The sequence below is a fragment of the Lathyrus oleraceus genome, chromosome 5 (assembly GCF_024323335.1).
Source record: "Lathyrus oleraceus cultivar Zhongwan6 chromosome 5, CAAS_Psat_ZW6_1.0, whole genome shotgun sequence".
Lineage (NCBI taxonomy): Eukaryota > Viridiplantae > Streptophyta > Magnoliopsida > Fabales > Fabaceae > Lathyrus > Lathyrus oleraceus.
In genome coordinates this window covers 396460913-396485352 of record NC_066583.1, presented here as the reverse complement: position 1 = coordinate 396485352, position 24440 = coordinate 396460913, and the positions used below count along the sequence as shown (strand labels likewise).

General features: G+C 34.2%; 2 protein-coding genes and 1 long non-coding RNA gene across 8 annotated transcripts; 1 reads left to right on the top strand and 2 right to left on the bottom strand.

Annotated features, from left to right (window-relative positions):
* The first annotated feature begins 348 nt into the window (after window positions 1–348).
* Window positions 349–894, top strand: LOC127080974 (elongation factor 1-alpha-like). Its single transcript, XM_051021258.1, has one exon. It carries the CDS (start codon window positions 409–411, stop codon window positions 892–894), a length of 486 nt encoding a protein of 161 aa, XP_050877215.1. The 5' UTR covers window positions 349–408.
* A 284-nt stretch (window positions 895–1178) lies between these two features.
* LOC127085059 (uncharacterized) lies at window positions 1179–6485 on the bottom strand. Of its 5 annotated transcripts, XR_007788911.1 has the most exons (12): window positions 5944–6483; window positions 5642–5743; window positions 5319–5549; window positions 4931–5117; window positions 4660–4830; window positions 4479–4546; window positions 4224–4392; window positions 4045–4153; window positions 3140–3930; window positions 2335–2976; window positions 1759–2156; window positions 1179–1657 (listed from the first exon to the last, which is right to left on the bottom strand). It is a non-coding gene; the product is annotated as an uncharacterized LOC127085059 (long non-coding RNA). The 5 variants fall into 5 exon arrangements; XR_007788912.1 differs by having other exon boundaries at window positions 3140–4153; window positions 4479–4587; window positions 5944–6485; XR_007788910.1 differs by having other exon boundaries at window positions 2286–2976; window positions 3140–4153; window positions 5944–6485.
* Window positions 6486–15574: 9089 nt separating this feature from the next.
* On the bottom strand, window positions 15575–21229 carry LOC127085057 (protein MEI2-like 2). 2 transcript variants are annotated; one of them, XM_051025624.1, is made up of 13 exons: window positions 20906–21229; window positions 19735–19785; window positions 19501–19644; window positions 18942–19411; window positions 18681–18839; window positions 18477–18593; window positions 18239–18390; window positions 18058–18149; window positions 17017–17959; window positions 16837–16921; window positions 16672–16740; window positions 16392–16571; window positions 15575–16275 (listed from the first exon to the last, which is right to left on the bottom strand). In XM_051025624.1, exons 2-13 carry the CDS (start codon window positions 19769–19771, stop codon window positions 16159–16161), a joined length of 2565 nt encoding a protein of 854 aa, XP_050881581.1. In that variant the 5' UTR covers window positions 19772–19785; window positions 20906–21229; the 3' UTR covers window positions 15575–16158. The 2 variants fall into 2 exon arrangements, with proteins under 2 accessions (XP_050881581.1, XP_050881580.1); XM_051025623.1 differs by having other exon boundaries at window positions 19726–19785; window positions 20906–21228.
* Between the last annotated feature and the right edge of the window lie 3211 nt (window positions 21230–24440).

Genomic DNA, 24440 nt, shown 5'->3' with positions numbered 1-24440 from the left:
TCCCTAGCGAGTTGGTTTTACCCTATTTGACTGTCTCCCTGTGGACCATCAATATTCCCCACAGATTGGTTTGTCTGGCTTAACATCTCCTGTTAAGGATCCATCATGTCCCTAACGGATAAATTCAAAAATAAAGAATCCTTCATCCATGCATATCATATCATAGCATTTTCATTTTTCAGGTTCAAAATCTGGGTCTCCATGGTATTTAACCATCCCCCACTGCGATCCGATGAAAAAGTGCTAGTTCATTTTCCTCTGGTGGAGGATGTTTAAATATGGGCAACTGTCATACCCTGATTTTGGCCCTGAAAACTTTTCCCAATCGCTCACTCGCTCCCCCTCATTTCCTTCTGTGCGGCTAGCTTTTTCCTTCAAGACCTTGTGTAATTTTAAGCTTAAGCACGGATGGCTAAGGAAAAGGTTCATATTAACATTGTGGTTATTGGCCATGTCGACTCTGGGAAGTCAACTATTACCGGTCACTTGATCTACAAGCTTGGAGGTATTGACAAGCGTGTGATTGAGAGATTTGAGAAAGAAGTTGCTGAGATGAACAAGCGTTCATTCAAGTATGCTTGGGTGCTTGAGAAGCTCAAGGCTGAAAGGGAAAGAGGTATCACTATTGATATTGCCTTGTGGAAGTTTGAAATAACTAAGTACTACTGTACCGTCATTGATGCTCCTGGTCACAGGGATTTTATTAAGAACATGATTACTGGAACATCACAAGTTGATTGTGTTGTTCTCGTAATTGATTCCACTACTGGTGGTTTTGAGGCTGGTGAAGAACCAAAGATTACGGTAGCTATAATTGATCTTTTTCACTTGTTTCCTCCCACTGCTTCTAAGTTCCTCGATGAACTTATAACCATGACAATTGATTTGGAATGAGCTCTTCCTCCTGGACAAGTATACAGTGAAATAAATAGTCCATACCGCCTTCCAATTACAAAGTTTTTAAATCGATATGCACCTGTTGCGGAAGATTATTTTCTTGCTCGATTAAGTGAACCAAAGTATTTCAGGCGTTTTATTTATATAGTTTGTTCAAATGCCGGTCAGCTGTTGAGAAATGAACTTGCAAAATCACCACAAAAGATACTTTCAAGTGCATTCTTTGAATTTCTTCCCAAATATGAGGGGTCAATGGTTTCATCATCCACGACTACGCATACTACTTTAACAAGGTCCAACACTCATTAAAACCCAGTCAAATTAATGACTGGCTGGTTACAAAGTAATGGTATTGTGTTTGATACATTAATACTAATATGGAAGTCACCTGCTAGAATATCCCGGCTGGAAAATGAACAGGAACTGAACCTAGTGCAAATCAAAGAAAGTAATTGGCTCGTGAAGCTTTTCTTCTTGAACATTTACAACATCCATTATCCAGTTTCTCACTCAACTCGTCTTGTGAAGTGTTTGTTTGACTCTTTTGAGTTTCTGTTGGATATGTAATTTAAGTGCTTTTGGTTCAATTACACAATACAATGTATGCAAAAATTCATAAATTCTTTGAAATGTAAATTCTTTTTCTGGATTCATTCACTCGCTTTCTTCACTAAGAATGGAAAGAAGCTTCAACTTGCTGATCTTGAGAATGTTCTCGCATTTTGCTTGTTGTGTCATGATTATCCCAGGATGTACGTTCCTGCCAACAACAGCGGAAAGCAAATCGTAAGTTTGTCCCAAGCATACCGTATTTACAAAGAAATTAGCACTCAAATTTTATTACAAGAAGAGGGGGATTACATTTTGTTTTAAGTGATGGGTCGTTTGAATTTAGCCTTGAAGAACCTTTAGCTTTTGTAGTAAAAAGTCTTTGAAGCTTTCAATGTCGACGATATTTTATGCACAACTGCTGAAGCATTGGGAACTGAGAAAGAACACTTTCTTTTGTTGTTAGTTTTGCTGTCAAATGTGAGGTCTCATGGTGATATCAATACTCTAACCGCCGCAGCTGCCACAGCTCTAAGGGTTGCAACAACGTTGGAAGCAAGGGCATTGAAAGAGATGTGGAGCATTAATGTCGTTATGCCGTTAGAGAAGAGCATGAGATTTGGAATATGCAGCGGTACTTGCAGCCAAGAGCTTCTTACTCAAGGAACCGGATCGCTCAACGCGCCTATGAAGACATGTTGTAGGAACACCTGCAAAGAAGAAAAGGAATGATGTGTTAGATGTGTGCACAACCTTGGCAGCATGATCAAGGAGTACATTGTTAAGAATAATATTTACAATGCCTTCTAAAGTCCTAATGCATGAGAACATAGTTCTACCTAATGCCGCATAGTCTTCCCCTCAGAATTTTAAGAAATGCATGGATACCTTGCAAATGAACTAGCAAAGTGTCGGCATTCAGCTCTCATTGGGCATGCATTACAATTTGGTTTGCTTTTTGTACAGAAGACATGCATTTATCACAGTTCAAATCCAAGTTCACTGAAGGAGGGAGGTGAGCATAAGCCTGCAAACTGGCTAGAGATGAACCAATCAGGAGTTGATGAAATTGGGGATCAATTGTTAGATCACTACAATGATCTCCCAGATATGGACATGGACCCCATGGAAGCCACCGGCATTTCTGTATTGTTGAAAAGGTCCAGAAACAACAAAGGACCTATTGTTCGGGCAAGGACATTTACTGCCACAACTATATCTTATGATGACCTGTCTCTTTCAAGAGACAATTTTAAACAGTATAAGAAGCTCTACGAGACCTGGCAGTTATTTTGCACCATCATCAACTGATTTTAGCTCTACTAAACAAACAGAGTTTCATATGCACAGGCAGTTGAGTGGCCGGAAATTGGATGCAGACTGCGGACATGACTTAAGGATTAAGCCTCCAAGCACCGCTGGTTCATTTTCTCTATAACTTCAAACCGTTCTCACCATGAAGTAGGTCTTGCAAATCGAGAAACTTCCGCAAACACAGAATATAGCCCTATGGAGGATATACCTTAAGTTCTGCATGAATATCAAGCTTCAGAAAATACAATGATAGATTTAATTCAAGCTTCTCCTATCGATTCAACTTTTGTTGACAAAGAAAAACTAGGAAACGATGATAGTAGTAAAGGAAATAATGTATGCAGCTCAGAACTTTTAAGCCACACAACTAGTGTTCGACCTGATGACAATTTAGTGACATCATTTCCAGATCCCGGGGATTGTATTTCAATTGAAAATGTTGAAGACCATTTAGATATTGCAAGGAGTGTCTCAAATACAGAAACATCGGTTAGGACTCTAGAGTCATCATGTCATGAGAATCTTGATGTGCAGAGTTATGATGTTAACGACCTGAATGCTTCGGTTATTGCCAACTGTTCTACAATCACAGAATCAGAAATCAAATGAGAAGAAACAAGATCCACATGGTTACAATTTCTGCAGCGGTGAAGCTCTCGCGGGGAATATTTCACCGTGTCAACAACAGAAACATAAAGGAACAACAAGCAAAGCACTACTGGTCTCATCAAGTATTGGAGTTGTTGGAGTATTGATTGTGCAGTTGATATCTTGGTTGTTTAATAAAGTTCATAAAAAATGTTTTGAAAACACTTTTAATGTCTACTTTGGAGCATGTTATTATTAGACAAATACATAATGAATTTAAAGTGAAAAATACTGCAAGGTCTATAGTAGAGCAAATCATCAAAAGAGTCCCAAATACTATTGATCATTTTACAGCAGAATAATCAAGAAAAAGATGAGACTCATTCAAACACGCAGACACACAGAATGAAAATCATAGGATTCTTATCTCAAGCAAAGCATGGTTGTTGTTGCTGCTGCTATTCCTTTTCCCATGTTCCTGTTCTCACGCATACGCACACGTCTTCCTCGTAAGCTTTACCTTCCATTTTAGAGTACCATATTTTATTATCTTTCTCTCCACCAATGATGAAGAATCCAACCCTAACAACAGCAGTCAACCAATATACTGTTATCGCCCTTGCTCATATATGCCTATATTGTGAAACCCACAAGCATTTCAATTATTTATACGACTTTCAGGTAATTAGAAAGGACCATGTTGCTTCCAGGCTCTGTTAGATTCAGTTGCTTCTGAATTCTTCTTCACAAGAGGAATCCATTAGACATTTGGAACATGCTAAGATCCATTTTGATGAAGGGTTATCTGCAAGGTACAAAGGTTGAAGTTGTTAAATCCGTTAATAACTCGGAAGGAGCACAATGGGAGCACTCACTTTTTGGAAATTTCAATGATCCAGACACTTTTAGACGAAGGTGTAAAATTGCAGAAGCGTATTTGTTGCAGAAGGAATCAATATTGCAATGAGGCATTATTGTGTCTGTATGGTAACGCGAACCGTCGCGCGTATAACAGCTCACCAATCAATGCCATGACTCAAAATTCTGCACAACGTCAAATGCAGCAATTCTACATAAATTCACTGGCTCTACAATGCACATGAAGGGTGGTTAGAGACCAAGAAGTTAACCATTTTTGTTCTATGTCGTGGCTATCCACAAATCGACCCGTCATCGAGCCATGTTGCATACCTCAATCCTGCAGGTTTTGGTTTCCAAACAAGCCAAATGAAATGCACACTAATCCATTAACAATAAACATTAAACCATGCTACTGAACCATTTCAACTAGAGTTTTGATTCGAGAAATACCGGTGGCGAACCGTCCACTTCTCTCTGATGTGTTTGGGCTTTGGGAAACAGTCTTTGCTTCACATAACAACTGAAGTTGAAGTTGAAAAAGATCGTCGAACTCAGAAGAGCATACTCCGTGTTGTTGGCCAGATAGAAATAAGGGTTGATTTAATGGATGCCCACTGCCAGCTGAAATCAGAAGTATTATTAAAGGGGATACCACAAGCAGAAGAAAATGGAACTGAGAAGGGCATTTCTCCAAAGAATCAACAAACGTTGTCTCAAATACCTGTTACTGCAAGGTTTGAAACGTAACGGGGAATCTTGTTATGGAAGTTATGTCCCTGGTTTACTGTCAATTCAAGATACATTCGGTATTTATCAAGCATCCGGAGAAGCGGATACAATGCTCTTGCTGCCAAGGAGACATTGCGCTTGCAGACCTCAGCTAGAACTCAACACGGCGCGATTTTCTCCTGCAATAACAGTTCAATTCAAACCACCAAACACATTAAATCTTAGAATATAAGAAGGAAGCAAATAACATGGGAATCTCAATCAAACCATCAGGTTGTCATGATTTGTGAGAATATTTTGGAAAGATGTTAGTTTGCTTTTAATCCAAACTGAAACTAAGCAGGGCCATGTTATCAGTAATAAGGAGAAGAGAAACAAACACTTTTTCACTTGAATGTTGGTGATGACAACTGGTTTTTACAAAAGGTTCCCTATGTTCATTTTGCATCGGGGACTGATATAACGTGTGGTAGATCCGGTGATTATATTATATCATCCAGCCATGACCGGATAACTAGAATTTATGCGCCGTGGAAAGCGGAAGCTCCTCACAAAAATGGAGAACTTTGGTATGAGATCTCCTGCCCTCAGGTTCATGGTCATGATATCAACTGCATGACAGTTGTTCAGGGTAAGAGGAATTATCATCAGTAAGGCAGTTTATGACTCTACCTCAATTCACAAGCAGTGTTTAAATTCTTACCAAGCAGTAAAAGGGTAAAACGAGGAGTTGAGAAGAGGGACCACAAGCTGGGATGAGGACAAAAATCTCCAAGCATCCTCCGCACGAACAAGCTCCACTACTCTGAAGGAACACAACAAAGAGAAAAAAGGAGATTAGCCATATATAAGAGGGTTTAGAAATCAAGAGAAAAAACCCTAGAATTTTGCGGCTACTATTCAAAAAGAAAAAACCCTAAGAACTTTTGACAGCGAGAAGGCGAGAACATCAAAGCCCTAACGAAATCAGAGAAAAAGACGAAGAAGATAAGCTAGAATCTGTACCTTTCCTCAGAGAAAGCACGAAGGATTCATTGGAACACCTCCAGAGGATTCATACAAGTCGAAGTTGAGTTGTCGGAATAGCTAACGTTCTGAAGGGGAATCCAAAATCGCTCTTCACATCATCGTCGACCCCGTCGCAATCGGTTAGTGTTGGCTTTCGATTTCTGTTTAACTTTATGGTGTCCATTCATAGCCATAGAATTTTGAGAGGAGGCGGAAAGTTCTTGCACCTTGGTGAAGATCTCGTTCGGATTTCTCTTGAGGGAGGAAGACTGAGTTTTTAATTTCATCGCATTTTGATTTTCCCAAGTTTGCCATGATTTGAGTCTTTAAAGTTTTCTTTTGGAATTTGATATCTGTGTTGCGTTTCTCTTTACCCGTTGGCTTTTGGGTTTTCCAATCCCACTGTTTTCCCATTAAATGCTGCAAACTAGCCATCAATGAGAGTGGCTCACTTCCTCCGTTATCCGCGCCCAACAGTCATGCGGCTAGGGCTGACGGTTCGACTTCCTTCATCATTTCCACGCTTGGGCAAGACATTTGATTTGGGCCTCCATCGACCCAAGTCTGAGATTAAGATCCGTGGGCTTTAGTTGCCCATTAGCTCAAACGGCCCATGCCCTTTTAGTTTCTTTATTTTTTTTATTATTTATTCTTTTTGATTTCTTTGTTTTTATATTTGAGTCGCTGTTAAGGTAACAGTTGACCGCCTGTGGCTGGGTGGAGAGGAAGGAGTCTCATCTCCCCTTATGTGGTGGGTTTGATCCTTGTGCATGCCATTTCCCATTTATTTCATTATTTTATCATTTTTAATTATTAGTTTCTCTTTTAATATTTTTATGTTTCATTCCCGTTTTTCCGACACTTATTGATATTAATGTTTGCCCTTGATTTATTTTATTGCTTAAATGTCGATTTTTAATCTATGGATTTGGCAATTCCCGTGTTATTTATCCATGATTATTTTTATCGATACATTGATGGTATTTCGCCGCGTTTTGATTAATCACATATGACATTTCGATTGTTGTTAATATGTGCAAATCGGCTTTGAGCACATTATTTAGGTTGTGTGTCCCTCAATTTCCATCCGCGCAAATCCCGATTTTACTCCTTTTGATTTAATTTTTGATTATCTTGTAAATATAATTTTGTATTTGTTGCTTTCTTCACATGGCTTACTCTTGGGCCTTCTTACAATGAGACAGTTCTCTTGCACTTACACTCATACATCGCATTGCTTGTTGTTTGGGCCCGATTTAATTATTTCATTACTTTGAATCCTCATTCGACAAAATGTACCCCCACTCCCATGGCATGTAATAATTTTATCATTTTTTATTTCTTTATTTGCTTGACTGTTTAGTTAGCTACTAACACAAGAATAAAATCAACCATTTCCAAAAGATCAAAAATAATGACTCGATCCAACGTCGAGTATTTTCTCAATAAACAAATCAATTCATTTCTCCCTCCCGTTCTATTCCATTTCTTTCAAACCTTCATCAAATGTTTGATCCAACGTCAAGCCATTTTTCATAATAAAAACTCAAAAAACTTAATTCATATTTAAAGACCTTTTCAATAAAGATGGAAGTGGAACATGGTGGATACCGTGCACTCCTGAGATTAAGATTCAAGGTGGATGCCTCACCTATCTTAGCTCTCGCCATCATCCAAATCTATCTATTTTGTTTCTCTCAAACACTCATTCAAATCTTTCTCAATCGCTCATCAAATGCTTGATCCAACATCGAGCCATTTACATAATAAAACCCAAAACATTTAACTCCTATTTAACACTTTTCCAATAAAGATGAAAATGGAACATGGTGGATACCGTGCACTCCTGAGATTAAGATTCGAGGTGGATGCCTCGCCTATCTTAGCTCTCGCCATCATCCAAAATTATCAATGCGGTTTCTTGAAACCCTTTCTCAATTAAATTCAAAACACTTACTCTTTATTAAACACTTTTTCTAGTAGGATGGAAATGGAACGTGGTGGATACCATGCACTCCTGAGACTAGGATTCGAGATGGATATCTCGCTCATCCAAGTTCTCTCCATTATTCAAAACACATCAAACCAATCAATTTCTTTTCTCGCCTCCGTGCGATTCACTCTTAAACCTTTTCACAAATGAAAGGTACTTTGTTTCAAAACAATGCAAGGCAATGTTTCTCCACCTGTTTTGGGTAGTCCAACAATGTTTTCATCGATTTGACACAAAGTAGCTTTCGCTAAAATCGGCCAACAAATAAATATTTTTCTACCCAGAACTACGTAAGCCTTGACTTCTCTATTGAGATACGTAGGAGCAGGATTTGTAAATTTTGTCAGGCCCACTAATAAAAAAACTTAGGTTTAGTCCTTCGTCAAAAATCCATAAACATTTTCCTCTCTTCTATTCTTTCTTTCCCACCTAATAACTTGAGAAGCCTAACATTTCAAACTAACACTAATGTGCACAACTAACCTAACGGTTCCCATTGAGTACAACGGACGTGAGGGGTGCTAATACCTTCCCCTTGCGTAATCGACTCCCGAACCCTGATTTGGTTGCGACGACCATAATCATTGTCGTTCTTTCTTGGGTTTTATCGATATTTCCCCTTCCCTTTTAGGAATAAATAAAGTTCGGTGGCGACTCTGTTCAGTCCATCATTGCGAGCGTGCGATTGCGCTTTGCTAGGTCGTATCCCCATTTTCTAAGGTGCGACAGCGAGGTACATTAATCTTTCCACCAACTACTTGTAGTATGTTTCATCAATAGTTTTTCCATCTCCATCTTTAGTTACTTCAAATCCTGGAACCATTGGACTGCTCATTGAGTTGCTTTCCATCATGCCAAACCTATGCAAAACTTCTAATGCATATTTCCTTTTGATTCTTCACTAACTCCCAACAAAATACACGTAATACTTCTATTGTCAAGTTTAGTCCTCCTTGATTCTGGAATATGAGCATGTGCTATGCACCTAAATACCCAAAAGTGATCAACTGAGGCTTTTACTCTACTCCAAGCCTCCTCTGGTGTTACATCCTTGATTGCCAAAGTAGGACACCTGTTTAGAACATAAAGAGTCCAATTCACCGCCTTTGCCCAGAAGGTTTTTGGAATGTTTTTATCAAATAACATGGAATGAACCATGTTCATAACAGTTATGTTTTTCCTCTCGGCAATGTCGTTCTGTATCGAAGTATAACCAATGGTTAATTGCCTCTTAATCCCACTTTGTTTGCAAAAATCATTGAACTCATTTGAATTGAATTCACCTCCTTTATCAGTGCGTAGACACTTAATAGACATCTCAACTTCCTTCTCAACCATGATTTTAAAGCATTTGAAAGAATTTAAAGCCTCAGACTTTTGTACCAAATAATACACCCATGCTTTTCTACTATAGTCATCAATGAATAATAGGATGTACCTTTTGTTGGTGTTAGATATGGGACTGATAGGACCGCAAATATCTGAATGAATGAGTTCTAACTTCTATGTTGCTCTCCAATTACTCTTCCTTGGAATAGGGTCACGATGTTGCTTTCCGTTGATGCAATTAGTGCATGTCACTGTGGAGACAGAGAGTTGAGGAAGTCCACGAACCATGTTCTTGCGCAACAATGTTTTCAAGCCTTTGTAACTTAGATGTCCATACCTTCGATGCCAGAGATGCAACAATTCTTGAGCTTTTGTGTGAAAGTACTGATCAGATTATGCTTGTGAAGAGGCTCGAGTTTGGGGCAGCAAAATAAACATCCTATTGGCACTCATGTTAGTTTGAATAATCAAACCCTTCTCTGGATGAAATATCTTGCAACTTCCTCCCTTGATCAAAATTTGCAAATCCTTTTCTTGCAACTGCCCTATACTTAGGAGATTGTTTTTCAGTTCTGGAATATAGTATACTTCAGTAACAACGAGATTCATTCCATTTAGCAGTAATTTCACACTTCCTTTCCCCATCACATCCATCTTATTGTTGTTTCCCCATTTTACAGAATGTCAGAATTTTTCATCAAGTTCATTGAACATAATTCGATCACCGCACATATGATTAGAATATCCTAAACCAAGGAATCATGCATCTTGCCTTTTAGCTTCATACGGCTCCTCATAAGACATCAACATTTATGTTTCTCCATTAAATTCTGAATAGTTAGCTTCTCTGTTGCGAGGACATTCATAAAGAAAATGTCCAAGTCGATGACATTGGTAACACTCTATAGTTGCCTTGTTAAAATCTGTACAACCTCTACCTCTTCCCCTTCCTCTGTAAGCAACTCGACCACAACCTTTCCCCCCTTCATATGTTACTTTCAAGGCTTGTTCCTCGCCACTGCGTCGTGGACCTTCTATTCATGCACTATTAATGAGATTTGTAACTCATCAATAGAAAGATCATCAATGTCATTTGACTCTTCAATAGAACAAACAATATAGTTAAACTTCTTGGTTAAATAGCGTAAAATCTTTTCAACCACTTCAACGTATGACATCTCCTCCCCATAAATTCGCATTTTATTGGCCACCGTCATGACCCTAGAGAAGTATTTTGTTACACCTTCACTAGATCTCTTCTCAAGAGTTTCAAATTCTCTGCGGAGAGCTTGAATATGAGACCTTTTGACCCTTGTATTTCCTTCAAACTTTTTCTTCATAGCATCCCATATCTTTTTAGAAGTGTCCTTCTTAAGGATGGTGTCAAGCACAGTTCGATCAATCACCTAAAAGAGATAGTTCTTTGTTTTGAGATCCTTCAACTTCATCTCATCGTTATTCTTTCGTTATGCTTCTATCAGTACCACTCCACTTGCTGGCTCAACATAGCCAGGCTCGACTAGCTCCCAATATTCCTTTAATCTGAGAAAATTTTCCATTAGCATGCTCCAATGATCATAATCACCATCAAAACACAGGATTGCGGGTTGTACAAAGCTCCCTTCTGTAGTCATTTTTTTTGCTGCAAGGGTATCAAAGACTGTTGCTTTGATAGATCAGGCCCAATGGGAACTCTGATACCAAATTGTTGAGAACCTTTATAGAATTAAAACTAAAATAAAGAACTAAACAATTGGATTGAATGACTCAGTTTTATTAACTGTAGCGTTGACTTAAATAGTCATTGAATACACAATGGAAAACTATAACTGAAAACAATCAATTATGCTAAAATAAAGGATGATAATGTTAATTGGTTGCTAAAACTTGTTAAACTATGGCACGGATCTAAAAGGGGGGGGGGGGGGTTGAATAGATCCCAATTAAAATTTGAGTCGGCGCTACCAATTAAAAATTGGTTTTGAAAATTTGTTTTAAGTGCGGAAGCGGCCGAGGAAAATATAGTCTAAAACGAACGGTTATTGGAAAACCGGATATGCGTCTAGCCTATGGATTAATGATAATGTAGAATAAGAATCATTACACTAGTCACATTATCAATGATTTATTTCACTTGCTAGGATTCCTAGTTCCAATGATTCAAAGAGCAAACCAAACTAGATACACAACTAAGATAATTTTGGTTTAGGCAAATTATCAAACACTTGGTGTGTAAAAACACTCCAAGTGATATTTATGTTGAGTAAGTGATTCCAATTAGTCTAGTACAATATCTTATTGTACTTTGGATTCAAAAACAGAGTTTTAACTTCTTAATCAATTAATATCAAGGTTTGATAAAAGTGCTTATACAAAAATCACTTATTTTTAAGCCAAAACAAATATGCTGAAAAATAGAGAAGACAAAGGTTTGATGAGGCAGTTCCCCCGTCGTCCTCGCTCCGGGGTACGTCTGCCCTCAATTCTAAAACTAGAATTGAGATTGCTTTAATAGATATCACCTGTTGAGTATAACAGTTTATACAAGGATTGACAAGCAAATATACAACAAAATTCTCACGACGTTGAATGTTGCTTCCACTCCTTGTTCCTTGATTCAAAGTGAATCAAGTCCTTCGATTGTTGTTGATAGACCTCTGATTCCAGCCCCTTTGTTGAATAACTCTCAGTTCTTCAAACCCTCGGCCCGGCTGATCTCAACTACAACAAATCAAACCCGAAATCTTCCCTTCAATATCACTGAATCCGCTACTAGATTGATGAAGACTTCCTCTTCTCAATCACCTTCGCTCAGCTGAAAATTGATGAAGAATTCGTCCAAAAACCCCCAAAAATCAAACCAATCTTGGAGGACAAAACCCTAAAGGTTTTATTCAAGAAAAAATCTGTCGCAAGCTTCAACCCAAACCGGATTCCCCAATCTCGGCTTCGAACGTTATCACCTTTAACCAATCACAAAGCACTTCAAAAATGGTTGTGTGTAATTGATGTGTTGTGAGATGTTGAAGATGAAGATGAAGAATCTTGGACACCTATTTCACTTTTTCTTGTTCTTTGTACACTTGAATCAATTTGTCAAATGTTACTTGATACAAGTAGCTGAACTTCTATTTATAGTAACAAACCAACCAACCCACTTAATAGCTTTTCAAACAAGGTGGGAATTGCTTAAAAATAGTATTTGCGCGCGAACGGTCGACCATAGCAGGTCTATGCGTCGACGCATAGCCTGCAGTTTTGGACAAACTGAAAAACACATCAGTATGCGTCGACCATAGATCGGCGTGCGCTGACCCGTGGGAAATTGAAAACTTCATGCGCCGACCCTGTGGTCGACTCAAGCCTCCGTGCGCTGACCCGTGACAAACTGCACTATGTTATGCGCCGACCCTGCGGTCGACTCAAACCCTGCAAATCTGCAAAAATTCAGATTTTTGTGGTTTTCATGCATTTTGTCATGACCACATTTTATCCACATATGTTGTATGAAATATAACAGTTTAGATGAACATAGAAAAGGATATGATAGGTGATATGTTGCATTTGTTTTGTAGAGGTGGATTCGACAATGTCGATTCATCCATGGTGGTAATTTGTCATCATCGAAACCTATGATCGTATGTTGTATGACAGTTTGCCCTTACAAAACTAAGGAAAGCAGAATACAACTAAAAGACCAAGTATGTCCTATAAATTAAGACTTTTATTCTAACTAAAAATTATGGATTAACTTTTTCATTGAATAGGAAACTTGAAGGAGAGAGTAAGGTGGTGGGTTGGGCAAGGCGTTGAGGTATTGGACAGTGAGTGAACCGTTACAGGTGGTGGTCGGTTGTTAGGTGGGTGGAAAGGGGTAGTCACAGTTAGGTGGTAAAGGGTGGTGTACGAGGTGGTGATGGAGGCTCTGAGAGCTAGTATGAAGGTTATGTGTGTGAGATTGTTTGGAAATGGAGGAATGAAGGTGAAGAAGACGAGGGGCGAGAGGATCAGGAGAGAAGAAAAAATGAAGGTGAAGAAGATGAGGGGCGAGAGGATCAAGAGAGAAGAAAAATGAAAAAATTTCAATGCAATTGCTTTCCCTTTTTTTTCTTTTTCAAGCAAGTTAATCTTTCTGCTTTTCTAAATGGTTGTGAAGTTTTTTGAAAAGAAAAAGGAACCCCCTCTCCCTCTGCGCTGCGTGTCCCTAGTTTTTAGAGTCTTTTGCAATTTTTTGAGAGATGATTTTTTTACTTAACTTTTTTTTATGAGGGACGTGTATTGTTTCATTAAAATACTTACCCTTCTATTATTATCAATTATCTTTCATTAAAATAAACTACCACTAAATTTCCTAATATATCATTTATTTTTTAAAAGATTATATTAACAAAAGGACATTTTTGTAATTTATAAATATTAAAAAAAATTAAAACTATCTTTTTTTCCACCTCATTCATTTCTTACTTTTTATTTTTAACTTTCTCTCTCTTCCTTTTCTTTTCTTAATTCAAATTTTAAATTTTTTTGTCTTTTTTTTTCACACTTTCTCACTTTCATTTTAATTTTCTCTCTCTTCATTTTCTTTTTCCTATTTAACTTTTTTAAATACAAATAACAAAATTTGAACCTCGGTTTAATTTAATGAAGAACACAGAAAAATATTGATTTTTCTTTTAAATCTTGGTATCCGGCCTTACAATCGACTAATTCAAGATGACCAATCTCATCGACTTTGAATTTTTAAAATATAAATTTATCTAAAATAAAAACATAATTAGTATTTTATAATTATTATACATATAAAATGTTTATAATTTATAATGATTATTGTTCGTTTTATAATTAAGTAACTCATTTGAAATTGACATGTGTATTTAAATATATTTTATATTATATCAAATTGGATAACACTCAAGAACATTCGGTGCATACAATTAACTTTTCATTGCACGAGTCACTATCAAGACAATATCAATTTTATTTTAATTAACAATATCTTTATTTGATACACAAATTTTTTATTTTTAAATATAATTTTTTTTCTTTCTCCATCTTATGGGGCTCTTTTTTTATATGATTATTTAATACAATTGAATTTATATCATCATTGTTCATTTTGCAATTAAGTAACACATTATAAAAATTGACGTGTGTATCTAACAAAAATTATATTGTATCAAATTGAATATCACTCAATAATGATGCATATCACTAATTTTTATTTCACATGTCACTACTATCAGGATAGTATCTATTTTATTTTAACCAACAATTATCTTTAATTGAGAGATGAATTATTTATTTTCAAATGTAAAAAAATAAATTCCAAATTCTTTTTTTTATTTCAAATTTATACATGTATCTAAATATATTTTATATCGTATTAAATAAATTTATCTGTGCAGACACACGAGTATCTTACTAGTTTTGTTGATAAAAAGATTTAAGAATATTAAAACAACTAAAAATGAAACAAAATTGAATACTTAATATTAAATTGAAATGGAACCATATATAATTATATTTACTTATTTATTTATTTATCTATGAGCATGTCGATAAAAAAACAAAAATAAATGGGATTAAAATATATAAAAAAATTAGCGCAAAAACACTCGAAACATGCATTAAAATGATCAGAATTTTGATCAAACTTTGAAGTAAAAAATATTCGATTGAAAAGGCTCATACTGATTAAAATTCGATCGAAAAATGAATCGTAAAAATAAAATGAGCATGCCAAATTAAATTAAACGAATAGTAAATCAATAAAACCGACGTCTATATGTCCTATCTTCAATTTTTTGCGCGCTAAATGTTACACACATTTAAGAAATGATTCAACCGATCTGTATGTAAAACCAAAAATTTAATTTGGTCGATATTTTAAACATTATGTGAGATAAAATACATGTTATGATATGCAGATGATATGAATGTGACGATGCCTATATTGATTTATTGATAAGGACAAAATTGGGTAAGACATTAAATTCATTAAATCCAAATATATTCTATTAAATAGATTACCTATTGTTTTATATCATAACATTGAAATTAGTTATAAACACATGTATACTCAAAACCATGAGGAAGAGGGGGAAAAAAACTATTTAAGTAATTGAAAATGATTACTTAGTGGTCCAATACTGTAACAATCAAATACCAATTACCTAGTCACATCTATTCTGAGAATGCACTTGAAATGTAGGTTTTCCTTCATTTAAGTAATTGACTATTTCAACATAACAAAATTCTAACTAAATATCACATGCTTATCCTTATAGAAAGGATGACACATTCATATAAGATCAATAAAAATAATACTTAACAAAAACCTCCAATATTACAATGTATTGAGACTTTCACTTACAACATTCACATGAAACCAGTTCACAATGTTACATACATGTACATTCACATTTTGACTGAACAAAGCCACAATTACAAACATGATACTTCATTGTTTCCCTTCTATACAAACTTTTTTCCATAAACTAGAATTTCTTTAGGTACATACATATACATAGTAATATTTCTCAAAAGACCATAACAGCCTCAACAAAACAACAAAAGACCAGAAAAAATATCCTGCACAAACAGTATGCATGCTGCTGTAGAAATTTACCATCCAGCAATACACCTCGAGCTCCGATTTATTCTTTTCCTCTGGTATTATAACACAATTGTTTCTCTACGTACGCCTTGGTTTCTGCGTTTTTTTAAAGATTATGATGCGCTGATAAATGGATTCCGCCCTTAATCTTTATACACCGTTTTTTTTTGTTTTATGAATCAACTTTGTACATCTTTAAGATCACCTATGCAATAGTTAGCACTCCTAGACCATATGTAATGTGGCTAGGAACAATAATATATCTAACAAATGGTCAATCTTTTTCCAGATTTTCATCTGAATAGCTCTTCGGGCTCTCCAACATATCACCCGAGTAAGACCCGTCTGGTTGACGAATACATATATTCAAGTTGCTGGATAGAAAGTGTTCCTGGATGGTACGATAACAGACGGAAACTGTCAGACAATCGAAGGACAGGACTCGGGACCAATGTGTCAAGGCAGAAATATTGACATTTCAAGCAATTGAAGCGAATATATTGTTACCTGGTCACTAGTATCTTGGCCTTCTGAATGAAAAAGGATTGGCCGACATCGCTTATCCTCATTCATTAAGCTTGAGTTCTGAAAATGCATCACAAGTGCAGCCTTTCCTTGAATCCGTGCATATGCCAGTGAAGCAACTTTTTCGCTATTAAACTTCTCCCATTTCTTTCCGTTAAAGGCCTGCATAAATTTTAATGATAGAGTTCTTAAAATTTAACGACGCATATTATACTTCTCGATACCAAAACAAATCAGGCATGCAAGGGTATAGAAATTAAACCTTATAGAAGGCGACGATGTGTGAAGGAGAGACCATATTGATGAATGCGTAACCGACATTACACTTATTCTGCAAGCGAAAACCGGCATTAATAAATAAGTCATCCTGGAAACAGAACCAAAACCATAAATCTCTAATTGAAAAATATATATAGGATGAGCATACTTTAAAGTCAATTGGCAAGTAGAGGAAGTCGTAAGTCCCCTGGTGATTCTCATCAATTGCGGCGAGTAGCATCTTTGAAGTGTACCTTAAAAGCAATCACAACAGACAAAAGTCATCAAGAAATTCATCTCAAGGATTCTGATGGCATCGTTAGAATATTTGTCTAGTTGTTGTTCTTACTTGTTAGGAATGTTTTTAATCATTAGAGTTGTCCTTGTATCTTCACCACTGATGATTTTGTCAAGATCAAGCTGGTACAGCTTCTTACTTTCGATTTGGTTCACATTATTGTCAGGTCGCCGATTTCGTCCACGTTCACCAAATCCCTCGATGCTAGATAGTCCAGGTCCAGCGTACAAACTATTTCCAATGAACAAGGAACCATGACCAGGTACGGACATCATTCCGAAATTAGGCGAACCGATTTCACTGGAAGTTGCTGAAAGGCCAATACCATGCCCGACAGATGGACGAGAGCCCATGTTCATCATAAAATTCCCATTGCCGTGATTTAAATTCCCAAATTCAATGGAGCTCATGAGAGAGGTATCCGGTGATTCTGGAAAGTATCTGAAATTTCGTTCAAGAGGAAGGCCGGATGGAGCAGATCCTACATGATGGTGATGCTGGGAGCCGAGAAAAGGATTGCGATGACCTGTGTACGGGAAACCCTGCCTTTGGCCACTAGATGTAAATGGATGCCCAACGGAAGACGAAGACCAGGCAGATGTGTTTGAATTCTCCGAGTAAGGAGTCGGGCTTCCCCAAAGAAATTGGGGACCAGACAATGTTCCAACACTCGATGAATTTGAATTTGATTCACCAAAAGCAGATATCGGCCTAGGACTTGCATTTATATTTTTTTCAGGAAAGGAGATAGAATGTTGAAAAGCTACTCCATGTGTTGATCCTCCAGAGCTGGCAAACATCTGATTTGAAACTCTTCCAGGGTCCTTGCCAATCGGCGCAATTTTGGGAGAGGTTGATGCGTGCGGGGAAAGAATTGCAGCCAATCCGGACAAATGATTGATATTAATCGGGCTGGCATGACCCAAACCAGGGGACTTGCTGTAAGAACCTAACGGATTAGGTTCAACCGGACTACTAAATTGTGCCCAGCTACCTGTGAAAAAATTACGTATTAAACTTACCTTGTAAAAGAAGATACCTTTCTTCAATGATATAACACGAGAAAACAAAATCAGATTAGGAGATATTTACCAGGAGGAGAACTGGCTATAGGTGAACCTACTTGAGTCCTGAAAGTTCGAACTTCATCTTGTTCCAATTCTTGACTCAGTTGTTGCATCAAGCTAACAAGACAATGTGTGTGACAAGTTTTATACAAGTTTAATTATGTTTATAGCATACAAATAAAGATATAAGATATAACGGAACTTACTTTCTGCGGGCTCCACCAGGACGGCTAGGTTCAAGTTTTATGCGTTTGCCAGCAATGTCGCTTCGATTTAACGCTTTAAGAGCTGCATCTGCTGCTCTAACATCATAAAACTCGATAAATTTATGGTGTCTCTTGTGCGGTGTTTCCCTGATCTGCAGTTTTAATACAAAATTAACACTGCTTCAAGCACTAGATAAAAACTAAGCAGTAGAAAAGGTGAAGGGAGTCCAAATATTACCTCTTTGACCTCACCATAAACCCCGAATATCTGACGAAGGTCGTCATTTGATACCGATGGATCTAAATTGAACACTACGAGGGTTCCTTGGTTTATATCTTTTTCCGAAGGGTTATCCTTTCAAAACCGAATAAAAGAGATGAATAACACAAAGGCAATGTCAATTACAATTCGTCAAACATTAAGTAATTCTCTAAATCAAACCTTAGGAATTGAAAAATGAATATCGAGTTTCCTTCGTCTCAAGGGTTTGTTTTGTAAAGCACGCATTGCAGTGCGAGCAGCTCGTATATCATAGTAAGATATCATCACGAAGCCCCTGTGCTTGCATGCAGTGTACAAAGTTCTGATATCCCCGTATTGCTATAAAATAAGAAATAATCAACGATGCGAACATTAACCAATAACCATTGTGTCCAAAGATAAATATAATATATATTGAATCATTAGGTAAGTGTATAATACCTCAAATAGTGTTCTTAATTCAGAATCCTCAACGTTACTATTGATGTTCCGAACAAACAATGTCCTCGATGGATGCTCTCCGTAGGGATGCTCTCCAGCCACTGTTCCTACACCATTCGGAATCGCATATGGTCCAATGCCATTAGAAGCAATTCCATCTGATATACTCATCTTTGAAACACCAAAACTAAGACCCTCTTGGGATTCAAAATCCATTTCAAATCCACCTCCATTAACAAACAGATCGTTTTCATCCAAATCCTCCAGTTGATTTGGTAACCCGCTAAGATCAAAATCGTCCATTATCCCAGCTAAAAGCTCGTCTTCATCATCAGGTAGCATGTTTCCAATGGCATTAATTTCGAAGTTATCAAAAGGATCATGCCCCTCGTCCTCTTTATGAACTTTATCTACTGTTAGCAAGTTATCATCCACCAGTTGACCATATTGTTCAGAATCGGTCAAATTTACTGCATATTGGCACAAAAAAAAACATTACAATAACCAACTTTACTGATTCCTTACTATTCTATAAGAAAACGATATCACAAAAACTTACAATTTTCATGCGGAAGAACAGGCAATGAAGTAGAAAACAAGCTAACATCATTAGAATCTTGAAATACATCAGTCGCGTTCGGTATTCTCCATGCACTGCTTCCTGCTTTATTTGGAATATTTAGCGAGGAAATCCCAGACAGCCCTACAAAAAGCGACATCAATTAAAAAAATCAAAATCTTTGTACAAATGTTTTATTTTTATGTATGAAGTTAGAAGAAGAACCTGCAGTACCACGAGCGGGCAAAGAATCCCCGGAATGTTTGTCCATTTTCAGTCACTTTTCTAGTAATGTTGCAAAATGAGAAGAAACGAGTCAGATACCTTAGTATCAGTTAATATAAAACATCATGAAACTATACAAAACCAATGTAACATCAACAGAAAAATTGTTACAAGTAAGCATTCAAAACATTTTAGTATTCCAAAAAGAGATAACAATTGCCTCAATAGTTTTATCTCTTTTTTACTTTGAATCACTCATAGAAATCACCCAGTAGAGAGAGTCAAATGCAATCCCTTGAATAACCTACATAACATGCTTTTACATAGATCAACTTTTGCCATAATATTCTATCCAGGATCATGTTTCTATCACAAACGTTAATCTCAAAGATCTTTCTAAATAACTTTTCTTATAGTTTTTCTAAGTCTTCCTCTACCTCTAGCAGATAGACTCCTCTCCATCTGATCTACTCTCTTTACCACAAAATATACTTGTCTTCTCTCTACATGTCCAAACCACCTAAGTCCATTTTCCACCGTCTTTTCTACTATACTCTCTAGTATTTTCATTTCTAATCTTATCATGTCTAGTCTTACCACACATCCAGCGCAATATCCCTATCTCTGCTACAATTACAAAAGTTCAATAAAAATAGGTATAAAACATTTATCTGCAAAAGCATTTCCCAGCTAACACAACAATATATAGTCAACTAACTTACAAACTATGCATGAAACTTTCAGATAAAATCATCATCTCAGTATCCATAACAACACATGCCTCAATAATATACAACACAAATTGGAGAGATCTATCTATTCAAACAAAATTCATGCTAAAAATATAGTTAGTAGATGATGCATTTCAGAAAGTTTAATCAACTTCATTCCTACCCAGAAAAAAAATTCCAAGAAATAAATGATAGAAAAGTACAGTTGCTACCCAGATAATTCATCAACACGGACCCACCTAAAAACCAAAGAACATATTTTCTGGTAATTCATCAAAGCTCAAAATTTTGCAACCAAATAATGGACCCACTTGCCAATTAAACCGATCAAGCACAAAAAGACCGAATTTTTAAGGGAAAAATAAATTTTGAGTCAACCCCAACACTTGAGAAACATAAATTCAAAAGAGAAATTAAAAAAAAAAACCCAAAAATCGAAAGAGTAGTACCTTGTGAAAGAGTAGAAAGTGAAGAAATCAAAAGAGATAGAATAATACGCTAGATGAAATTCATGGATGATGGTTGTTATTGTAGTAGTAGTTGTTGAAGAGTTTAAGTTGATCACGGAAATAGAGAAGGTAAAGGAAAGGGAAGAAAAAGAGTTTACGTAGAAGCAGAGAAATTTATTCCTTCTACTCTTCTACTTCCTCTTGTATCGCCGGAAAACCAGAGGGAGAGAAATTTTTCCCGGAAAATAATCAGAAGAGAAAGAAGAAAATGGAAAAGAAAAGAAAAACAGAGGAAAATGATTGGAGGGAAGAGAGACAAGACAAGCACATGGAAATTAATATATTTGTTATTGTTATTGTTTTTTATTTTTTTTATCAAGTGTTATTTATATATTTCAAAGTAATATACTAAATATATTTTTAAAGAATTTTTTAAAATATTTAGTTAAAGATAAAAAAAAAATTATATAAATTATTTTTTAAATTATTAATTAGAGTGACGTGATCATTTATGACTATCACAAAAATTTAAAGAATTGTATTATTTAATGAATATTTTTAAAATTTTAACTTTTTTCAGTTAATCTAACAAAAATTAATGTTCTAAAATATAATTAATATTATATGAAAATGCTATCGTGTGTCTCCGAAACATTAAAAAATTAAAAAGATATTTTTTAAATATATATATATATATATATATATATATATATATATATATATATATATATATATATTATATATATATATATATTATATATATATATATATATATATATATATATATATATATATATATATATATATATATATATATATATATATATATATATAAGATTAATTGTTATACACTGTCAGTATAAAAAAAATTATATTGTCAATACATCACAATCATCTGTTTGTGTTACTATGTGATAATAACAAAAAGTCAGATTTCCCTGACAAATCATTGATTGTAATTAACTATCAATTAAATTTTATATATATATATATATATATATATATATATATATATATATATATATATATATATATATATATATATATATATATATATATATATATATATATATATAATTAACTGAAAATAAAAATAATTAAACTTTTTAAATAATATAGTGAGTATATTTCAACCTACTAAATATATAAAAATTAAATATGTTAAGTTTTTTTTAAAATGATGATATTTTCAATATATAGGAAGAGAGAGTATAGTCAAAGACTATCTATATTATTAATAAATTATATAAAAGTGTATAATCGATTGTAATTTATTAACAATGTATTTTTTGTTAAATATATAAAGAATCAGATTTTTTTTTTTTAAAATTCATTATAAAAAAAGATTAATTACTATACAGTGTAAAAATGTCGATTCATCACCATCACCCGTTTCTATTATTTTATAGATTTTTAAAATAAAAATCAAACTTATTTTAATATTCAACGTCTAAGATTAACTGACTATGTAAAATTCATTTACACTGTCAGCATATTTCAATTAAATCTTTATAAAAAAAATGGTGAATTGAAAGTGTAAATTATTTATATTATCACTACCATTAAACTCATAAAAATAAATGAATAAATTCATTAATACATAAAAATAAATCAATAAATTCATTAAAAAATAGAAATATTAAAGTAAGAGTTTTTATTATAAGAAGATCATTTATTAATATTGAAAAGTTTGACTTATATATATATATATATATATATAATATATATATATATATATATATATATATATATATATATATATATATATATATATATATATATATATATATATATATATATATATATATATATATATATATATATATATATATATATATATATATATATATATATATATATATATATATATATATATATATATGAAATTATCTTATTGAATAGTTGTAAACTGGTAATATAAGCTAATTAAACTATCGAAATAATATTATATTTTTCACAATTTTCTTCCACTTCTCTCAATTATGCTATATTTGAATTGTATTTGGGTTCCGTTGACACGAGTGCTTCATATTCAACACTCGTCGAGTTCTCAAGATTTAAATATTATTATATCTCTACATAAAATATATATATATATATATATATATATATATATATATATATATATATATATATATATATATATATATATATATATATATATATATATATATATATATATATATATATATATATATATATATATATATATATATATATTAATTATGATAATAAAAAAGTAATAAATATTACTTTTGAATTTCTGCCCAAAAGACATTACTTTTTCGGAGCTTAAATAAAGAATGGATTTATCAATATAATAATAAATAAATTTGAATGTGAGTCTTTTTTTCCTCAGGATTATAACATAATAAATAATAAATAAATAAAATATTGAACTGTTTATATTCTTAATATGTTAAAAATAATAAAATAATAAGTTTAATAGAGATGTTCTAAAAAAGTTTTAATATATTATTTTATGATGTTATATAAGTAATTTATAAATTTTAATTTGATATATTGAGATGTATGATAATGAATTGATAATGAAAATTAATTTATATTATTAACATATTATTCATTTTTTCTAAAATAATGTATCAGATTAATTAACCATTATCATCATGTATTCTACAAAATCATATTTATATTAGATGACACTATAAAGTAGAACTATTTTAAGTGTGATTTTCTTTAATCTCAAAGAGAATAATAATTTCTTTATCAAATAAATTACACTATTTAAATACTAATAATAATTTTGCATGAACACCAATTAAATATTATTTTTGATCTTAAATATAAGCAATTAAAAAACTAACATCATATATAAAAAAAAAATCACTTACAATTATTGCATTTAGTTCCTAATATATCTCTATTTTTTAAAAAAAATTATATTTGTAATGATTTCTAAATTAAAATTAAAAAGAGTATAATAATAAAATGCATTCAAACATTTTTTTGAAGGATAAATTTTTTTAATAAATTTTCGAAAGGAGGGGTTTTTTTTAAAAAAATAACCCACTTTTTAAAGGAAATTCCCAAAATACCCCTGATTTCAAAAAAAATCCCAAACTACCCCACTTTTAAGAGGAGTCGCCAATTAAATTGGAGACTCCTCTTAAAACTTGAATGGAGCCGCCAATTGGATTGGCTAGGGCAGGTGCCCTACCCAATCCAATTGGCGCCCCTGTGTAGGTTTTAAGAGGAGCCGCTAATTCAATTGGAAACTCCTCCTAAAATGCAATTTTTGTGTTATAAATAGATGTGTTGTGTGAGTAAATGTTCCACATCTCACATAATCATTTGGCAATCATGTTTGGTTTTCGTCGCCGATACGGTAAGGTGATTTATGCGAGAGACGAACCTCAGATGCTGATGCTGTTCTGGAACATCACTATGTTCGATCAACTGAAGCGGAAGCTGGTTCGTTGGTTAGATGGGAAAATACCAGAAGGGGAAAAAATTAGAAGTATTGAGAGACTTGACAGTATCTTTGGTTGGGTGCGAATGAAGACTGATAAGGATG